Raw genomic sequence first — 22,037 nt, 5'->3', positions numbered from 1 at the left:
CAAAGCAAAGACAATAAGGCAGGAAGGGGTAGAAAATCATAATGAAACGGGGAAACTAGGATGGAAACACGGAGAGCGCTGCCACATTGTGGGAAATGAAACCAATATCATAGGACACTTTATGTACAAATTATCGAATGGGAAACTAATTCTGTAAACATTCACCTAATGCACAATAAAAAATTTTTAAAAATTGTTGAATGGGAACCTAATTTGCTGTGTAAACTTTCACCTAAAACACAATATTATTAAAACAAACAAGCAAGCATTACGGCACAAAACAGGTAGAAATAAGTTTAAAAAAAAAAAGGTATAAAAATCAGTCTCGGAAATGAAAAATGTAGCTATGCAAATACAAAATTCAATACAGGAGATTAAACTCTAATTTGGACATAGTAAAAAAGAAAAAAAGGAATTAGTGAAGACATACAACTAATAGGAATTCTGGAGATAACAAAAGAATAAAGGGAATGGCAGAGAAGGAAATATTTACAGGGAAAATAGCTGAAAAATTCCCAGAATTGAAGATGGACAACAATCTTCAAATTAATTAAAAGTGTGCTCTGAATAACAAGCAGAAAAACAACAAAACCCAGAGTAGTAAAACCATAGAGCTTTAAGAATAAAACAAAAATCTTAAAATATACCAGGGATTATCATCAAATGAACAATTAGACTGGCAACAGTTTTCTGATCAGTAAAAAAGTGTCCAGAAGACAATTACATAATATCTTTTTAGTTTTTATCATGCTTTAAGTGAAAGTTTACAAATCAAGTCAGTCTCTCATACAAAAATTTATATATACCTTGCTATATACTCCTAGTCACTCTCCCCCTAATGAGACAGCACACTCCTTCTCTCCACCCTTTATTTCCGTGTCCATTCAGCCAGCTTCTGTCCCCCTCTGCCTTCTCATCTCCCCTCCAGACAGAAGCTACCCGATTATATAATATCTTTAAAACACCGAGAAAAAAATAACCTTTAACCTCCCAGGCACCTACTTATGAGTTTTAAAACACCTTCAACAATTGACTTAACTTGTAAGCACAACGTAGTTGGCATTGGCAAATTGTTTATATCACTTTAACAAGTCACTGTATGTAATCTCTTTCAATTAACTTTATTGAATAGCCAAACTCATAAATTAGCACAGATCAAATGATTATTTGCATGGGTTACAAATGACTGTTTTTAACAGGAATAAAACAGTGAAAATTACAAACTGTATAAAGGAGGACAAATCTTGTTTCTTAACATTTCAGAGAAGCAAGATTTAACACAACACATTGAAGATCAATACATCTGAATTTAAGAACAAGAATTTAATGTTACAATATTATACACTACTTTACAAAGTTAAAACTTCGATATAAGGATTATATTTGTAATAGTTAACAAAATCTTAAAATCACATTTGGTGGTCCCCTAGATAATAGCTGTTATGCATCTTTGATTAGAAGAAATAAATCTTTTATTCTAATTATTGCAAAACAGTCTATTAGACTAAATACATTATATTAAATTAAAAATAATGAAAATATATGCAAACTAAAATAACTGGTACTGCTTGAATGGTATTAGTATGTCAGACGTACAGAAATGTTATTTTAAAAATCCTAGAAATTAGAAAAATAGAGTACTTTTTATGGTATAACCGTCATGCTCAGATTTAAATACCAAGATTGCCCTTATCTTTTACTTTAGTAGTTGTAGATCTGTAGAAAATTCAAGGATCTTTCATGATAATTTACAACTATCATAAAAAAAATATGGCATATTGTAAATCTTAGTTGCTTTACATCAAAAAGTAATACAAGATGAGATAGGAGGTGCTGCCCCACTGCCCCCCCAAAAAAGAAAAAAATCAAACTAAAAATCACATTCAATATTGCAAAGAATTGCTTAACATCAATGTCTCCAAAAGGTTCATTCATTCCTTCATTATCTGGAGATTGAAGATGAAAAGTATTGTGAACACAAAAGGAATTTTTATGACCTGGCTACGATCAAATTATTCTGGATTGCACATGTTACACAATACCTGAAATAATTTTTAAAGTAAAAATTTTAAAGTAAATCTGTCAAATATGCTAACAAAGCATGTGGTAATAACGAGAGTCATATCCACCTAGGGATGAAGTGTGAGGCACAAGGAAGATTACTGTCCCTAGAAGCACAAACTTTTCCCTCTGAGAGATCCTTTACTGTTAAGAAGGGACTTACAAATACCAACATTTAAAATTCACATTAAGAAGAGAATTTGTTATTTTAAGAAAAACCAGTGCATAACAGTGACTCTTAGTTTCTTTAAAAGGGAAAATATAAATTTATTTTAATTTGCTATAATTTGCAATTTGCTTCCTAAAAAATGAAGCTGTTTTGAAGAAAACTTGCAGTTCAATGTACAACTTGCACACTGAAAACAAACCTTAACACTGCTTAAGGGAGATGATATTTTTATAAAACACAATTATTCTGATCCAGTTGGCAAGCAGTAGCTGTACACTCTAGTGGGACCACCTTTTTTCCCATCCCAGAACATCTCAGTTGAAGTCAGCTCATGTTGATGTAAACCTGAAAGTTACTATTTCGTTGGTGATCATATGAGACCAAAATTGTAAACACATTTTCCAACCCATTAAAACAAAAAATCTTTTTATCAAATATTATACACGAACATCTTTTACTTTCAGAAGTTCATACAAGACAAACTGAATCTGTGAAAACTGAGCCAAACTCTTAAAGATATTGTATCACAGCACTTTAAATATAAAAAGGCGCATAATTTACCTATTTGTAAACAAAATTCGCTTAACACTTTTAACTATAATATTTCTCTGAATCAAAAAAGCAGTCTTTAAGCATGTTCAGAAATCAAGTTTCTTTCATAACTTCACTGTTATCAGATTTGTGTGATCTTAATATCCACCAAATCAAACAGCAGCATTCACGTTTTAATGTTTTTATATCCAAGAATAAAAATTTCTTATGAGCGACTTCCAATTTAATTATTAAACTCCTTAGAAAAATGTTACTGATGCATTTGAGACAGCATTTAAAACCTTTAATTTCTTTCAATCACCCTCATTTCACCAAAATAACACTTTTATTATACATCACAGGGCAGAATTGTTCCAAACAAAGCCCACTTAAACAATCAAGATAATTAAAGTTCCCATCTCCCTATCATCATTGCCCAGTCCCAATACATTTATGAAGACAGCTCCAATTCTTTTCACTGCAGAGTAAGACAGAATGTCCAAGAATTCTTGAGGCAAATCAGAAAACCACTTCATTATAGTTTTCACTTCAAATCAAAGTGACTTTGTTCTTCAAGTATAAAGAATACTGACAGATTTTAAAGCTTGAATTTATATTGTTCTTCTTAAGCTAGAGTTAGTTTACTCTAGTTTTAGTTAACATGATGATCCTTTTCCTTCCTTAAAAAAGAAAAAAAAAAAAAAACAGGTACAGGAGATAGATTCTACTTTGTCTACATTCTATTCCCTTCTAAATTTTTTTTTTAAGATCTTTATCAATAGATTTATAACTTCCCTGCAACACTTAGTCTTGTGAGGTTTTAAATGTAGCAGCCAAAAATTCAGAAAATTAAAAAATGACAAATATACACTTTGAACACAGAAATCTTTATTTTACAAAATGTACTTTGCCTCTGCAATATTGTCTCATTTCTTATTTCAATCCATAACAACACAAACATAACTGGCAACGAAGGAAAAAAGGTATCCAATCATACGTAGATACATTTTGAATTGAAAAGTACAGTATTCAGAGTTGCATGTTTGATTCTCGGCTATGGTCCTTTATTTGCTATAGCTTGTCGAAATCACAGTGAGAACATCTTAATCATCACATTAGTCCAAAAACCTAATAGAAAAGGAAGATATTATACGTTCTCAGGTGTTCCACATTATATAAGTAAAATTTCTTCATTTGCTCATTTATTCACTTGCTGCTGTATATGCAAGAGGAATTCATAGTATGATAACGCAGATTCTGTTCTGTCTTCTACCATGTTTTGAAGGAAGGTTGCCTTCATTGGATTCTCATCCCTTAGGAATAAAAGGTAAAAATATTTGTGTGCATTAGATAAAATTTAATAATAAAATAAACGGTGGTGTCACAAGGCTTTTGGCATATTCTGATAACCATCAAAACATTTACCATACAAATAGCTACTTCTACATACTTTCTCTGACAATACTTGGGAGATAATGATAACTTCATGTTGTATAGGGGAAAGTTTGTAGTGGAATTAAAGAGAAATAGTTAAGTTTTTTACTAACAAGTTCATTAAAAATTTAGGAATTCTAATACTTGTGACATAAACACACATTGGATATAAAGCAATATTTATTTAGTACTTACTATTTATTGAGAGTAGCCCTGGTGGCACAGTGGTTAAGTGTTTGGCTGCTAACCAAAAGGTTGGCAGTTTGAATCCACCAGGTACTCCTTGGAAACTCTATGGGGCAGTTCTACTCTGTCCTATAGGATCGCTATGAGTCGGAATCAACTCGACAGCAACAGGTTTGGTTTATTTACTGAGAAGAATTCTTTTTCTTTTTCCTATATCCTCCTGAAGAGTTTGCTTAAGCAATAAATCGCATACATATCTGATTCAAAACAGGTCCCTGCAGGGCAAAACAAACTGGTTCACTAAAAATAAGTGAAAAATTCAACTTACCTTATTACATAAAGTATTGGAAAAAATGGTCTCTGCTCTCTAAGCCAAGAGATGAAAGCTACTGTTCTGGTAGATTCTGGTGTATCAAGTTCTGGAAGACCCGTCTGGAAAACCAGTAATATCCGACTTATTTTAATCATATGTCTAATGTATCATCTATAAGCGGTTCTCAAACTTTAACATGTATATGAATCACTTGGGGATCTTACGGAAATGCAGTCACTGATGTAGGAGGTAGGGAGTTGAGATTCTGCATGTTTAAGGTGATGCATACCACATGCTACTTGGCTGAAAACCACAGTTTTCTAGTAAGGATCCAGAACAAGTGTTGGTAAACATTTTTTCTTAGAAAAAGATGCATAGTAACCTTTACTGTTGTTTCACTTACATCAACTGATATAATTTCTTTTAAATTTTATTGTGGTAAAAGATATTTAACAAAAATTTTGCCTTCTTTACTATTTTTAAGTATTCAATTCAGTGACATTAATTTCATTCACAATATTGTGCAAACATTACCACTACCCATTTCTAAAAGCTTTTCATCACTCCAAACAGTAACTCAGTACCCCTTAGGCAATAACTACCTCCTTCTCCTCTCCCTCCAATGCCTAGTTGTTGTTGCTGCTTTAAGTTGATGTCGAGTCAATTCCAACTCATAGTGACTCAACGTGGCAGAGTAGTACTGCCCCGTACAATTTTCTTGGCTGTAATCTTAGTGGAAGCAGATCGCCAGGCCTATCTTCCAAGGTATTGCTGGCTAGGTTAACCTTTAGGTTAACAGTCAAGCATAAACTGTTTTTGCCACCTAGGGACCTTCGGCCCCTGGTAATCACTAATAAACTTTAGTCTCTCTGCATTTGCCTATATTAGATATTTCAATCATACAACATTTCTCCTTTTGTGTCTGACTTATTCTACTTAGCATGACATTTTCAAGGTTCATTCATGTTGTAGCATGTATCAGAATCTCATTTCTCTTTATCACTGAATAATATTGCATTGTATGTATACACTGCATTTTGTTTATCCATTTATCTGTTGAGGGACATGGGTTGTTTCCACCTTTTGGGTACTGTAAATAATGCTGCAATGAACATGGGTGTACAGGCAAATTTTTTCTGAAAGGACCAGATAGTAAGTATGTTAGGCTTGGAGGTCATTTCTTTCTGTTCCAACTATTCAACTCTGCCATTAACGTAGCCATAGACAATACATAAATGATACGCATGGCTATGTTTCAATACAACTTTATTTAGTTTGCTGAACCCTGATCTAGAAGAACTTCCTAGCTCTTCTCTTCATTTTATTATGAGATCTAGAATTAACTGATTCATTCAGGTGGTTATTACAAATATCACCATTTCTCATCTCCTCACTACTTAAAACCCCTAGTCATTCAGTCCAGTAGTTTTGCTCAAGGTAAAATACATGAATACCCTATGAATACATTTATAGGCTGGAACCCTTTAATTCCTGCTGTGGAGTAAGAAATAAGCTAATTGCCACACTGGAGTACCTAGCAAATGACTGGTATTCAGTGGCAGTTGAATTAATATTGATTATTGCAGACTGTAATAATGGACTCTGACTGTCACTAGCTATATGACCTTGGACAAGTCACTAATAGCCTCATTTGTAAAATAAGACTGCTCTATGAATGGAGTTAAACCCATAAATATGAAAAAGTGTTGACATAAAATGCACATTCCAAACTTAGTTACAAATTGGTAGTAGGGACTGAAATATATGACATATAAATAAGACCATCTTTTATAATTAATTCTAACTTTATAATTCAAAATTATCTAAAATGCCATACAGTTGAACAAGTGCTTTCTCATGCATCATTTCAAATATTCCTCCATAAGCAAGAGCATTCTTATTTTACAAATGAGGGTATGAGGCTATTAGTGACTTGTCCAAGGTCATATAGCTAGTGACAGGCAGAGTCCATTATTACTGTCTACAATAATCAATATTAATTCAACTGCCACTGAGTACCAGTCATTTGCTAGGTACTCCAGTGTGGCAATTAGCTTATTTCTTACTCCACAGCAGCAATTAAAGGGATCCGGCCAATAAATGTTTTGTTATATATATTTTACCAAAAAAACCTCTTAAAAAGGGGACCCTGCTGAAGAGACAATGCAATCACTTGCCAAAAAGAAAAAAAAACACAAAAACAAAAAAGTCAAACTAATGCCATTTGCAGCATGCTTTTTTTTTTGCCATTAACTAAATTCATTCCTTTCTCTCTACAATAGTAACTATGAATATTAATATTCCATATATAAGAACAGTTAAGTCAATGATACAAAACAATCTAAAGAATGCTATTAAAATATGACTATACTCAGCAAGAAGTAAAACCTGTAGAGATATTTTCCTTTTTAAAAAACTCTTGGAATTATGTTCTAATTTCATAATATCCTATTATCAACTTTACCATAGTCTGTGGAATTGATGCATAGCTTTGAACTCCTAGAACTTGGCTGAGAAAATTCTGTCCACAATTTTTTCCAACCCAAAGCATCATCTCCTGGAGAATAGGACAAAAAATTATTTTGAGATACTGTAACACTGAGTCTGTTCAGTCACTTTCTACCACACACGTTTTAGAAGGTCAAAAGATGAGTAAGTTTAGTGATAAGATATTATATGCTTGGCATGAAAGGAAGCTATGGAGGGAGAATGAGGGCTAGTACAAAATACAAAATATATAGGTTAAAAAGTACATCATCTGTCCAGGAAGAAGAATATTAAGGGGCACGAAGCCAAATGCTAACAAGTAAAAAGGTACAGTAATAGGCAGATAGAAGAGTCAGGTTCAGCCAAACTACTTACAAAGCCTGCATCCATGAGGAAAGCTCCATCCCTGCTCAGTTTCTCCACTGAAAGCTGAAGAATAGGGGGCTGAGGTATGGTTCTATCATTGATATTGAGAGCTCCCTAAGAAATTAAGTAAAAGATTAAAGCCTTTAGATACAGGTAATATGGAGTCACAGTTAAACATACAAAATGTATCAATAAATGTTCCCTCCAAGAGTTTGGGCCAATTATTCACATTTAAATATAAAGAAGATGAAGAAACACTTTTCACTTATTTGAACAAAGCCACTGTGAATCTCTGTAAAGCCAAATTAACCTCTGATCTTAGCTATTGTTTTAAAAACTAATGCAATATGCTTAGTTTCAGTTTACGGTGATGAAAAATCACATTGATTTATTGCTGTCAATAAGTTTTGTATACCTGTAATAAGTTGAATTGGCAAAAGTTATGTGATAGATATATTTACAAAAAAAGAAAAAGAAAAAAAAAGAGTAGCTGCTAAGGTTGCTTATGTACTGCCAAATACCTCATGGGATTTGGTCCCTTGGTTGGGAGATTTAGGGTTACAGTATCATGGGACATCCTAGTTAACTGGCCTAATAACGTGTTCAGTGCATCTGTTCTACCTCCTAGTTCATTGCCTAGTGCCTGGGGTCTTAAAAACTTGCAAGCAGCCACCCAAGGCACGACAATTGGTCTCTATTCTCCTGGAGCAACAAAAGGAGAGCCAGGAACAGGAGGTAGCTATGGAATGCGCGGTTAACTGCCTCCATGAACAACTGCCTCCTTTGCCATATGACCAGAAGAACTAGATGGTGCCTACCATTACTGAACATTTTGGTCAACGATTCCGTAGAATAATCCTGATCAAAAGTGGGAAAATGCAGAATAGAATTCAAATCCCCATGAATCCAGCCTTTCTAGAGGCATGGATGCTGGATGAACCCCTGAAACTACTGACCTGAGATAATCTTTAAAACTCAAACCAAAAATATTCCTTGAAGTCTTCTTAAACCTAAACAATAGTTTACCTTAACCAGTAAAAAATATCTGCCTTGAGCACTGTACTCTTTTAAGATCTATCCAGATGAGATCAAATTGACAACAGCAACTGGAAACATTAGAAGGTAACTTAGGAGGCAGTGAGTTTATGTTAATATGGGAGGAACAACTCAGAAAAGTAGGGTAAGAATAGTGGCACAACTTGAAGAATGAAATCAAAGTCACTGAATTCTACATGTAGATATTTTTGAATTGGTATATGTTCTGCTGTGTATATTCTCAACAACAGCAACAAAAAACTAATATAATAAATGCAATCTAGTATCCTGGAACAGATAAATGACATTAGTGAAACCCAAATCAAGTCTGGAATTTAGTTAATAATAACGTACCAATGTTGGTTTCTTGGTTTTTAAAAAAGTACCAGGGTTATGTAAGATTTTTAACAATAGGGGGAACTGGGTGAGAGGTACATGAGAATTTTCTATGTAATATTTGCAGCTTTTTTTAGAATCTAAAATTATTCCAAAATAAAAAGTTTATGAGAGAGACAGAAAATATGAGGATATTTCTTTCAAATCCAAGCAAAAATCTACAAATTGGTTCAGATTAGACCTTGCTTGGTTTGAAGTCATATGTACATCCTGAGGGAAGGAAAAACATCTAATGTAAATGAGATTTTATTCAGGAAACGGCTTTGCTTTGGTTTAGTCCAGTTGTGCTGACCTCCACTGTGTTGAATGTTATCCTTCCCTTCACCTAAAGTAAAAAAAGTAGTTCCTGTCTATTATCTATTTAGTAAACACCCCTCTCTCACCCTCCCTCCCTCCCCCTTCTCGTAACCACAAATGTAAATGAGATTTTAACAGTTCTTTCCAATTTGACATTTATTTATTAAAGCCAGAAATGGAAAATGCTCATTTATAATGACTCTTAGCACTGTTATCTGAAAATATTTTTTTTAAATCTTAAAAAATTTCATAACTATTTATTTTGGATCAAAAATAAACTTAGGTATGTAATTGAGCCTTACCCAAGGGAGGAAGTGAAATATAGACCTAGTATCTAGCCTTATTTATTTATTTATTTATATAGCCTAGTGATAGTGATGTTATGTGAATATAGGTGGTTAAAAGTGGAAACACTGGGCAGTCCAACAATAGTAGAATGGTTTAATGACTTCGTAAAGTCATTAAAATGTATGCTTTAAAAAAATGTTTGCACACATGAAAATATGCTTAATTATCATGACGATCATGATGATGATGATGACGGTGATGATGGCTCAGTGGTTAAGAGCTATGGCTGGTACCCAAAACGTCGACAGTTCGAATCCACCAGGCACTCCTTGGAAACCCTACGGGGCAGTTTTACTCTGTCCTATAGGGTTGCTACGAGTTGGAGCGAACTCGACGGCAATGGGTTTGGTTTGGCTACTTATGTGGTGCTTATTTTAGCCAGGCATTGTTCTAAGAGTTTTACATATATTAATTAATGTTCAAAACTACAAAAACAGCCGGATTCACATAGTATGACCACAATTAAGTAAAGCAAACAAAAACTATCCATAGACAATAAAGATAGGAAGAAAGTTTACCTGTAGAGGACATTTATTGTTCTGTCCTTTCGGCACCCCTTGTTCCTGCACTCCTCATTGTTTGAGAGACCTGTTCTTCCCACTTCAATGGTGAGGTTCTAGTTCTAACAGGGGCTATTAATCACAGTACCTTAAGACCTCTGGCCTTGGGGAAGGTGGGGGACAGAGGAAAGACCACAATCCAAATACAACCAATCAGAAGTGTTCCTTTGGGGCTTTCTAATGTGAACAAAAAAAAAAGGGAGCCTTGTCTTTCTCAGATAGTGAGGAAGGAAAGCTATCAGTGGTTATGCTTCCTAGTTTTGTAGAGAAGGCTAATCTGAAAGAATGAAGCTCACACAGAGAGTTCTGAATCTGAAGATCTAGTAGATTCAGGGTCTAGTTCTACTCTTGCCTTTCCTGTGGTTTGTTTTTGAATATCATTCCAGTCCCGCTTTTGCCTAAGCTTACATGCAATCAAAAGTCTTTTTTAAATTGTGCTTTAGGTGAAAGTTTACAGAGCAAATTAGTTTCTCATTAAACAAGTAACACATCGTTTTAAGACACTGGTTGCCAACCCTGTAATGTGTCAACACTCTCCTCCTCTTCACCCCAGGTTCCCTGTTTCTATTCATCCGTTTTCCTGTCCCTTCCTGCCTTTTTGTCTTTGCTTTTGGGCTGGTGCGCCCATTTAGCCTCACATACATGACTGACTATGAAGATGTTCCTCACATGTGTTACTGTTTGCCCTATAGACAAGTCTAATCTTTGGCTGAAGGGTGAAACTCAGGAGTGACTTCAGTACGAAGTTAAAAAGGTATCCGGGGGGCATAGTCTTGGGGTTTCTCCAGTCTCTCTCAGATCAACAAGTCTGGTCTTATTTTGTGAATTTGGATTTTGTTCTATATTTTTCTCCTGCTCTGTCAAGGACCCTCTATTGTGATCCCTGTCAGAGCAGTTGGTGATATAGCCAGGTACCATCCAGTTTTTCTGGGCTCAGTCTGGCAGAGGTTGTGGTAGTTGTGGTCCATTAATCCTTTGGACTAATCTTTCCCTTGCGTCCTTGGTTTTCTTCATTCTCCTTTGCTCCAGCAGGGATGGGGCCAGTACATGTATCTTAGATGGTCGCTCGTAAGCTTTTAAGACCCCAGATACTACTCACCACAGTCGGACGTAGAACATTTTCTTTATAAACCATGTTATGCCAATTGAGCTAGATATCCCTGAGACCATGGTCCCCAGCCCTCAGCCTAGTAACTCGGTCCCACAGGGAGTTTGGATGTGTCTGTGAAGCTTCTATGACTTTGCCTTGGTCAAGTTGTACTGACTCCCCCAGTATTGTGTACTGTCTTAGTCTTCGCCAAAGTTACCAGTTACCTACTATTCTAGTTAGCGTTTTGCCTTCCGCACCCCTCCCCTCCCTCATAACTATCAGAGATTGTTTCCGTATGTAAACCTTTTCTCGAGTTTTTATGATAGTCTCATACGGTATTTGCCATTTTGTGATTGACTTATTTCACTCAGCATAATATCCTCTGGATTCATCCATGTTGTGAAGTGTTGCACAGATCCACTACTGTTCTTTATTGCTGTATAGTATTCCACTGTGTGCATATACCATAGTTTATCTATTCATCTGTTGATGGGCACTTAGGTTGTTTCCATCTTTTTGCTATTATGAATAATGAACATGGGTGTGCATATACCTATTTGTACGATGGCTCGTATTTCTCTTGGATATATTCCTAAGAGTGGGATTGCTGGGTCATATGGTATTTCTATTTCTAGCTTTTTAGGGAAGCACCATATCATTTTCCAAAATGGTTATGCCATTTTACATCCCCACCAGCAGTGCCTATGAGTTCCAATCTCCCCACAACCTCTCCAACATTTGTTATTTTCTGTTTTTTTGATTCATGCCAGTAACGTTGGGGTGAGATGGTATCGCATTATAGTTTTGATCTGCATTTCTCTAATAGCTAGGGATTGTGAGCATTTCCTCATGGGTCTGTTAGCTGCCTGAATGTCTTTTTTGGTAAAGTGTCTGTTCATATCCTTTGTCTATTTTTTAATTGGATTATTTGTCTTTCTGTTGTAGAGCTGTTGGATTTTCCTACAGATTTTAGAGATTAGACCTTTGTCGAATATGTCATAGCCAAAAATTTTTTCCCAGTCTGTAGGTTCTCTTTTTATTTTTTTGGTGAAGTCTTTTGATGAGCTTAAGTGTTTAGCTTTTAGAAAATCCCAGTTATTTAGCTTATATTCTGGTGTTTGTGTATTGTTAGGATAAATGGTTTTTATCCCATTTATGCCCTATATTAGGGCCCCTAGTATTGACAAAAGTCTTGATAGATATACCACTGGTATGTTAACAATGCCTTTCTTTGGATAAAAGTATAAACGATTTTTTTGTTTCTTTGTTTTTCTTCTTGGTGTTTTCTTTATTATAAACATACCATTATTTTACATTTATATTTTTGTTAATTTCCTACTTTTTAATGTGAGAAAACGGTACACCCAGTTAACCGGATTTGCTAAACACAGGATTAATGTATAGTTATTATTTTTGTACTACAAACACAATAATGTCATTAATAGTTTTGCTTTGCTACAAAGTTACCTCAAATTTCATTAGCAATTTCTCCTTTATATATGCAAGATTTCCTGAATTCTTGAACCTCGCAATGTTTTTAACCAAAATATTATTTCCAATTTATATATCCTAACTTGGTCATAATTTTTGAAAGAAAAATGTATGATTTAACATTTTCATGCTTATCGCTTTAACTCAAGTAAATTTCTTATCAAAGGCAAATAATGTTACAACCTGAACCGTTTTTCTTTAATTCAAGGACAGTGTTACACTGAACACTGACCTGGGATATTCAGATGTAATTTCAATCCCAGGATATTCCTTTCAGAATAATTTGTTTAAATAAACATATAATTGGTTACTCTGGCCAATTTGCCAATCTCTTCCTTTACTTAGGTATGCTCTAGAGACCTGTCTGAGGAAATTTAAATGAAAGGCACTATTTTCAAGTGCTTCACTAAACCAAAATTTCTTTACTCAGTCCCCGGACCCGTTGTTAGCCCAAGATTGGAACCATTCCCGAAGCCAACTCTACAGACAGGGATTGGACTTGACTATAAGATAGACAGTAATATTGGTGAGGAGTGAGCTTCTTGGCTGAAGTAGACACTTGAGACTATGTGGGCAACTCCTGTCTGGTGGTGAGATGAGAAGGAAGAGGGGGACAGGAACTGGTAGAATGGACAAGGGGAATACAGGGTGGAGAGGAGGAATGTGCTGTCTCATTAGGAGGGGAGCAGCTAGGAGTACATAGCAAGGTGTGTATAACTTTTTGTATGAGAGACTGACTTGATTCGCAAACTTTGACCTAAAGCACAATAAATAAATAATTAATTTAAAATTTTTCTTTACTCAGACCTAGTTAAGGAATAAAATATAAAGCTTTAAATAACAAACAAACCCCTTCTCATTTCTGCACTCGATTCTATATAATTAGGCTTATAAATCTTCAAGTACAAGCCACTAAAAAGAAAGCAATCTTACCTCATCTGAGAGATTGTCAACTCTATACAAAGTGGGGTGAGTTGATAGCATAAGGTAAACCAGGGGTTGATTTTTCACTTGACACATAGCAAAAATGCGTTCATCTAGACGAGCATTTGTCCCAGTCTGGAATGATTTCTGTAATAAAAAGCAATCCCACCACACAAGAGAGAAAATATATTTAAAAAATACATAAAGAACATTACAAATGCCAATTGTTAGAAGAATATCTTTAGATAAAATTAGCAAATTTACTGTTAATGATTCTTTGAACTATATCACATCTATTAAATTGTGGCTACTTTCCACTTAAAAGTCTTGAAAAATTAATTACCTGACCATGGCAGAGGCATATGATCTCTCTGGTGTCTGTTTTCTAATAAGTAAAATAGATCTAAACACCCTATCTACCACCTACCATATAGTGATAGTCCCATAACAACCTAAGCAACACCAAGAGAAGGATCAAGTTATACTGCAGATGACAAAATAAAGGCATGTATGAAGGCCCAAATAAATAAATGCTAGGTGATAAGTAATGGCGACTGTCTTTGTTTCTCACACAATTAGAGAAGTTAAACAATGCAACAAAACTTACAGATCAAGCAGGAAAAATATATAAATAATAAAAATGAGGATAGCTGCTTATTAGCAGAATAGAGTAAATAAGTAATTTTAAGATTTAACTGATATATTAACTTCACAGAGAATCACAAAGTTTTGAGGTAAGATTTTAAGCATTTAAATTGATGGAAAAAGTAAAAAGGGGTAGAGAGAAGAGCAATGAAATTATGCATTAAAACAAATATACTGACTATAGATAAAGAAAGATTAGAAAAGGCTCTTAAGATTTTTGAAACTGGTACATAGATAGTCATTAAGAGAAAAGAGTACTATGGGAAATGAAAGAAAAGGTCCATTTATTGACTAAAATGAATACCACTATGTACCAGGAAGAATCCCTGGGTGGTACAAATTGTTAACACACAGCTGCTAACTGAAAGGTTAGAGGTTCAAGTCTACCCAGAGATGCCACAGAAGAAAGGCCTGGAGATCTTATTCCAAAACATCAAGCATTGAAAACCTCGTGCAGCACAGTTTTACTCTGACACATATGGGGCCACCATAAGTCAGAATCAACTTGAAAGTAATGGTGTGTACTAGGAACTGTTTTAAGTGCTGGGACACAGTGGTGAATGAAAAAGATTAAAATCCCTGTCCTAGTAAGGTAGAGGTAGAAAATAAATAGGTAAAATGTCAGTGGTAAGTGCTAATGAAAAAAATAAAGGAGGGAAGAGAGATAAAGAACATCAGGGTAGAGTAGGGGTGGGGTGGGGTGGGGAGAAAGTGTTGCATATTAAATAGGGAGATCAAAAAGGCAAGCCAAAGTGAAAAGACAGCATTTGAGGAAAGACCTGAGGGAGAGGGAAGAGCTCAGATTTGTAAATGCTAAAATTCAAATATTTAATTTCTATGAGCTTACACTGAATATATTCAGAAGTAAAAACACATAATTTGAGCAAAAGAAACTGTAACTGTAGATTCAAAAGCCATTCAGATTAAGGAGTAGCAGGTTACCCTTCTCACCTGGAAGAGACTACATACAGACAGGTTGATTTAGGACATTGGAAAAATAAGCCTTCTCCACAGTCCAGAGTTTTCTTTCTTTTTAGGGGGGCAGGAGTTGGGCAGGCAGGAAGAGATATAAATAGTAAGTATCAAATGGAAAACTTTATAGCAAAGCTATACATAAAGAGCTGCAAGACCACAGAAGGAAAGGCAAGTGCCAGAGAAGCAACATTTGAGCTTAAAGACAAAGATAGAGAAGTGCAGTCTAGGCCATGGAAATAGGTACATAGATATGAGAAAGCATCTCTAAGGAAAATTAAGAAGTGTAAGGTAGCTGAGATAATGCGGGGAGCAGGACAGAGCCATAAAGAGTCTCACGTGTGACTTCTTGCTTCAAAATAAATTATTCTTATTTTGGAAAACTGGAAAATTGGTCATCTTTTGAATCTTAAATAACACTACTGAACACTTAGTAAACATCTCTTATGAACAGGCCTGTGCTTTAAATCAGTTATTTGTAAACTTCTCTGGTCATAAATCTGTTCGAAGTTCACTTAAGAGCTAAGGTCCCTGTCCTCAGAAAATGTAACTGGCATAAATTTTCATGGACAATGTCTAGGGGTTCAAAGGATAAAACATTTGGCATTTGACATTTTCTCTGTTACTTCCTGTTTTGTTTCATTTTTTTCCTTTTCTTTTGCCTTACCTGTTTAAGGAGAGCCAACACAAAGAGTGGGAAAAGTCGCAAAGAAAAAGGAACCATGAGTCCAGGCTGCTGGTTACTTAGGACTGAAGAACGATATGCTGAAAGAGAGTCTATGACGGCATTTACTAGGGCATCGCGAGCATCACTCAGACTGGCAGTAATGGACCTGTCAACGGCTAATTGTGGAGGAGGTAGGGACAAAAGAGAAACAAGATAAAGGCTTAGCAACCCCACTGTTAAGAACAGAAAAGGTCATTTTAAAAAATTATTCAAAGTCTTTCTCTAGTTGATTACATACACAAGGAGCCAAAACAAAGCAATTAAAAGCACATGCTTTGGAGAATCAAACCAATCACTGTTGAAATGCTGCTCTGCTACTTCCTAGCTGTACGACAATCTGGCAAGTATCAAGCTTTCTGAGCTTCAGTCTCCTTATTTGTAAAATGGGAAAACTGTATTTCACTGAATCTAAAATGCTACTGATTATAATCTACCACTTTATTTTACGTATCATTGAGACAGAAAAAACATTGGAATTAAACAATGCTTTTTTATCACACAAAATTTTTATTTTATACTTATTTTAAGAGTTCATAGGGAGCTATTTAGACAGATTTCCATCATCTATCCTGCCACTCTGTTTATATGCCTTTCTGCGTACGTAAAATGTTTTCTTTTCAGATTTGAGTTTAAGCTAATAACTCACTGGCAGTCTTCCTTGAAAGAGAAAGGATGCAAGAACCAAACTGATGTTAAGCTCTATGTATTTGAAAAGAGAAAAAAAAAAAAAAAGTCAAGACAGCAACTATTATTTGAGATGGAAACAAAAAGGTAGAGTTATCAGATCATTGGCCACATGATCTGGCCAAAGCTGCAAACGTGTGTGTGTGGCAGTAAACTGGTTTACAATCTCAAATTCCACTACTCCAAGTCTAATGATTTTTATGGTACACTGCTAGCTCTTGTAATCCAAGTTATAGAGCTTATAAAAACGCTATTAGGCACTAGTGTTAAGCACTAAGTGAGAAAAGGTTATTTAAGTCCCACCATAGACCCATTGAGTTGATTCCGACTCATAGCAACCCTATATGACAGAAAAGAACTGCCCCATAGAGTTTCCAAGGAGCGCCTGGTAGATTCAAATTGCTGACCTTTTTGTTAGTAGCCGTAGCTCTTAACCACTACGCCACCAGGGTTTCCTATTTAAGTCCAGAATAGATAAATCTATCGAGACAGAAAATAGTTTACTGGTTGCCTAAGGCCAGTGGGGGAAGGTGTGAAGTGAGCCATGACTACCAACAGGCATGAGGTTTCTTTTTAGGGTGATGGAAATGCTCTAACATGACACCGTGGTGATGGCTGCACAACTCTGTAAATATACTAAGAACAACAGAATTGTACACTTAAGATGAGTGAAATGTTATGCTATATAAATTATACCTCAATAAAGCTGTTTATAAAGTCATTTACTTAAAGCAAAACACATCACAGACACAAACACACACAAGAAAAAAATATTCTTTCTTACCATGGAATACAGTAATACAGACTATCATCTGCAAAAGATCCTTTCATTCCAATAATTATTTAACAGGTACCTGTGGAATCTAAAACACTGAAACCCTTACAGCTAATTATTTAAAGGAAAATAAAACTATGTGGCTTTGTCTAATTGTATTACTTGCAAAATATAACACGTGGTAATAACTCAAAAAAAAAATTTTTTTTTTTTTTTAATAACTCTTACCCATATTGGCCAATAACCCTGAAATTGCTTGAATATCAGCGCCAAGAAAGACTTCATTCAGAGTTGAAACTACTGGCAAACACAAAGTATGGACACGGATTCTCCGTTCACCTTCCGAGAAAAAACAGAAATGATGGTAAGGAATGACTATATAAAAACTGTTTATATCAAAGTCACTTGAAGAAATCACTTTTTTTCAATTTAGAACTCAATAGAGTTATATAGTAAGCAGAGATAGTATCAAAAGTTTAATGCATAAGACCTGTGAAGTTTTATTTACAGCCTACAAAATTCCTTTTACTCAAGTTCTTACTAAAAAAGGTAACAGGGATTATACTCGAGTGATAGTAATATGCTAGTTTTTTTTTAAAAAGTCTCTTTTTGAACTTCTTGGTTATATTTTGAGTTAATATGTATGGTAAAAGACATGGCTATTCTACTCCAAAATGTGTTCTATAGCCTGTTTTGACATATAAAGTCCAGAAAAATCATACTTTTCTCCTTAATCACAGAAATATTTTTGAACAAATAGACCAAATAAATAGTCACTATGCCTTCTCTTTCATAGTCACACAAAACTCAATAAATACAAGAAACAAAAATTAAAACCTTTGAGAATTTTCAAGTATCATAATTTCTACCTTTTAAAAAATCCTAATCAGCAAGACAACTGAACACCAAAGAAAAAGAACAGTAAAATTAAAGATAACACCCATATTACAACTAAACTGACAAGTGAAGACTAATGAAAGTGTATATATGAGGAGCTCATATCAATTACTTTTAAAGACAAGAAACAGTATCTGCAAAAAACAGGTAACATTTTTTATAGAACTTCTACATAAAAACACTGATGATGACTAAAAGAAAAGGATACAATGTCCGGCCTATCATATTGGCAACTACAACTATATACAAGTACACACACATATACACACACAATCAGAAGCTGCAATGAAAAAGACACTTTAACATACTGCTGATGGGAACATAAACTGGTAAAATCTTTCTGAAAAGCAACTTGGCAATACCAAGATTTTTGTAAACAGTTGACCCCTATACCCTATATTTTTGTTTCTAAGAATCCATCTTAGAGGAATCATCAGAAATGACACAAAGATCTGTACACATGATACTAACTATAATCACATTTTTCATAAAAGCAAAATATTAGAAATAACCTAAATTTCTAGCAATATGGAAATTAATAAACTATGGTGGAATGTTTTACAACTTAACAGTTAAACTTAACATGAGTTAAAGCTCATATTTTTGAAGAAAATATAAGGGTATGGGGAATGTGTACACAGTGGTGAAAAAAAGAAAACAGTTTATACAGTTACGTAGGATAATTACAATTAAAAAAAAAACAACACTGGGTACTGGGTTTTATATCTTCCTTATTTTTTGGTATTTCTCAACATTCAACAATAAGGGTATTGTATGAAAATTATTACTTTGCAATATATAAAAGATATCATCTGCTTTTAAAAGAATAATGTGTTCGAATGACAAAAGCCAAAAGCTACACAAGGAGCTAATGTGTTCCATAAAGGTCAAGGACAAAAGAGTGATTTATCCACAAACATCTAGTTAAAAAGTCAACAAGAACCTTTTTTTTAAAAAATGAGCAAAGATTTAAATACCACAAAAGATAGAAAGATGGCAAATGAACAGATGAAAAGATGTCAACATTAGTTATTAGAAAAATACAAATTAAAACCACAAAGAAGTATCACTACACAATTATTAAAATGTCTAGGCACTGGGGTTTTATAACCAAAATACCCCCAAAAAACAAACAAACAAAAACACTGAACAATAATGCTGGTAGGAATGCAAAATGGTACAGCTAATTGGGAAAACAGTTTGGCAGTTTCTTGTAAAATTAAACATATACTTACTGCGCAACCCAGCAACCCCACTCCTAAGTATCTACCAAGTGAAATGAAAATTTATCTTCACACAAAAACCTGTACCCAATTCTTTGTAGTGGCTATATTTGAAAGTGTCTAAAACTGAAACAATCCAACTGGGAAATGGATAAACAAACTGGATACAATGAAATACTACTCAGGAATAAAAAGGAAGAAAACTACTGGTAGATGTGACAACATGGATGAATTTCAAATGCACTATGCTAAGTGAAAAAGAAGCCAGATTTAAAAGGCTACATACTGTCTGATTTCATTTATATGACATTATTACAAAGGCAAAACTACAGGGTCAGAAAACAGATCAGTGGTTTTCAGGTGCTGAGGATGGGAGAGGTGTTAACTACAAAGGGGCACGAGAAAATTTTGGGGGTGATGAAACTGACTTGGTATCTTGATTGTGGTGGTGGTTACACAAGATATGAGTTTGTCAGAATTTGTAGAACTGTACACTAAAAATGGTAGATTTTACTGCATGTAAATTATACATTAATTTTTTAAAATGTTAAGAAAAATCAATGAGTAGAAAAGGGACTGAGCTGTTCTTTTACAAATAAAAGATGGTGTCTAAAGACAAAATACATATATTCATAGTGACTGTATATATACCTATACCTCTCTGTATATGCAGTCACTACTAATCAGAATCAACTCAATGACAATGGGTTTGGTTTGTTTTTTTAAGACAGAAATCTAACTTCTATGTTTAAGATGTGCTACATTAATTATAACCATTATATAAAAACTGAACTTCTTAATACTAAAGGTTTTCATTAAAATGTTCCCACTATATACTTTTTATACATTTTGGAAACCCTGTAAAGGTTGAGTAGGCAAAGCACAGAAACACCCTCCCCTCAAAAAAAAAAATTTAAAGCAATAAAACAGAAGGTGGGAGCTGTGAATTTTTAAAACAAACAAACAAAAAAAATGAATTTAACTTCCTTTATATTACCTTAGGACAAAACAGAAATTATAAATTAATTTGGAATAACACCCTAAAAAAATCTTTCCTATCTTTCATGATGATCTCCTTCAACATATTACACAAACATGACCTGCATTTCCTATCCTCTTTCCCTGATTTATTTATCTCCTTAGGTCTTATCACTATATGACATACTATTTTACTTACTATCCTGTTTGATGTCTGTCTCTCCTGTTAGAATTAAGTTTTATGAGGGCAAGGATTTTTTTTATTCAGTTTTATTAACTGCTGTATCATCAGAACATATCTGAGTACCTAACACATAGTAGACTCTCAATAAATATGGCTTAAATAAATGAATAAATACTATGATTTAGGAAAATTAACACCAAATATCTTGGCTTTATCAAGAGCAGCAATAAAGTTCTATGATTAGGAATACTCTATTGGCTTAATAAAAATGAGTTCTTGTTGTTAGCTGCCATCAAGTAGGCTCCAACTCATGGTGACCTTATGTGTAAAAGAACGAAAAATCGTCTGGTCCTGAGCCATCTTCATGATTATTAGTATGTCTGAGCCCACTGTTGCAATTACAGTGGCAATTCATCTCATTGAGTTTCCTTTGTTTTCACTAACCCTCTACCAAGAGAAGAGGGAGTTTATCACAGGCCATGGAATATATAACTACATCAAAAACTTACCTTTGCTGCTTGTATACAACAGTGCTGACTGGAAAGAAACCAACTGAGTATCAGTGAGACTCTCTTCTACTGACATCTGTACTGCATATCCAGCGTCTGGGTTTACATTGGGCAAAGACAGTAAGTCTGTTGACCGAACAAAGAAGTTCCCATGGAAGGTATGAATGGAAAGACCTACAAGAGAAAAAGTTATCAAAATGATTCCTATATACACCTACATATGGATATTTACATTTTATCCTGGTCACTTTTCAGACTGGCAGAGAGTAAAAACTTTAGATAATACACAGTATTTAGTAAGAGTGAGGGATAATAGGTATCTTCTTCATTGAAGATAGGTGTACAAATCTTCAAAAAACCTATTTGGAGGATAATTCAGCAGTATCTATGACTATTCTAAAAGTGTTTACTTTGGCTCTACCAATTCTATACCTAAGAATTTAACCTACAGACATCATACTCATAAAAAAAAAGAAAAATCTTTTTTTTTTCTACTCATACAAGTGCCAAATTTATACAAGCAAAGCTTTTAAGCAGTACTGCTTGTCAGAGCAAAAAAATCACAACTATCCTCAAAGCCTATCAGTAGGAAAATAAACTGTGATTTATGAAGTCTACCAAATGCTAGGTAGAAATTAAAAAGAATGAGATAGATCTATTCGTACTAAAATTAATGGATCTTCAAGACTTATTGAGTAAAAATATATATAATATATTATGCAAGAATAGCATATTACGTATTTTCCATAGAGATG

At 34.4% G+C, this 22,037-nt stretch overlaps 1 protein-coding gene across 1 annotated transcript in view; it reads right to left on the bottom strand.

The window, feature by feature from the left end:
- Positions 1–1,138: 1,138 nt before the first annotated feature.
- Positions 1,139–22,037, bottom strand: part of SEC24A (SEC24 homolog A, COPII coat complex component) — a 103,359-nt gene continuing 82,460 nt past the window's right edge. The window contains exons 16-23 of the mRNA XM_049873673.1: positions 21,283–21,456; positions 17,720–17,830; positions 15,973–16,148; positions 13,698–13,835; positions 7,557–7,661; positions 7,159–7,251; positions 4,710–4,813; positions 1,139–4,074 (exon numbers count right to left, since the gene is read on the bottom strand). Coding sequence (XP_049729630.1) covers positions 3,960–4,074; positions 4,710–4,813; positions 7,159–7,251; positions 7,557–7,661; positions 13,698–13,835; positions 15,973–16,148; positions 17,720–17,830; positions 21,283–21,456 — 1,016 coding nt within the window. The 3' untranslated portion in view covers positions 1,139–3,959. The remainder of the gene's footprint in view (positions 4,075–4,709; positions 4,814–7,158; positions 7,252–7,556; positions 7,662–13,697; positions 13,836–15,972; positions 16,149–17,719; positions 17,831–21,282; positions 21,457–22,037) is intronic.

This window comes from Elephas maximus, chromosome 2 (assembly GCF_024166365.1).
Source record: "Elephas maximus indicus isolate mEleMax1 chromosome 2, mEleMax1 primary haplotype, whole genome shotgun sequence".
Taxonomy (NCBI): domain Eukaryota; kingdom Metazoa; phylum Chordata; class Mammalia; order Proboscidea; family Elephantidae; genus Elephas; species Elephas maximus.
The sequence above is the reverse complement of the archived record's forward strand: the minus strand, read 5'-3'. Positions and strand labels throughout refer to the sequence as shown.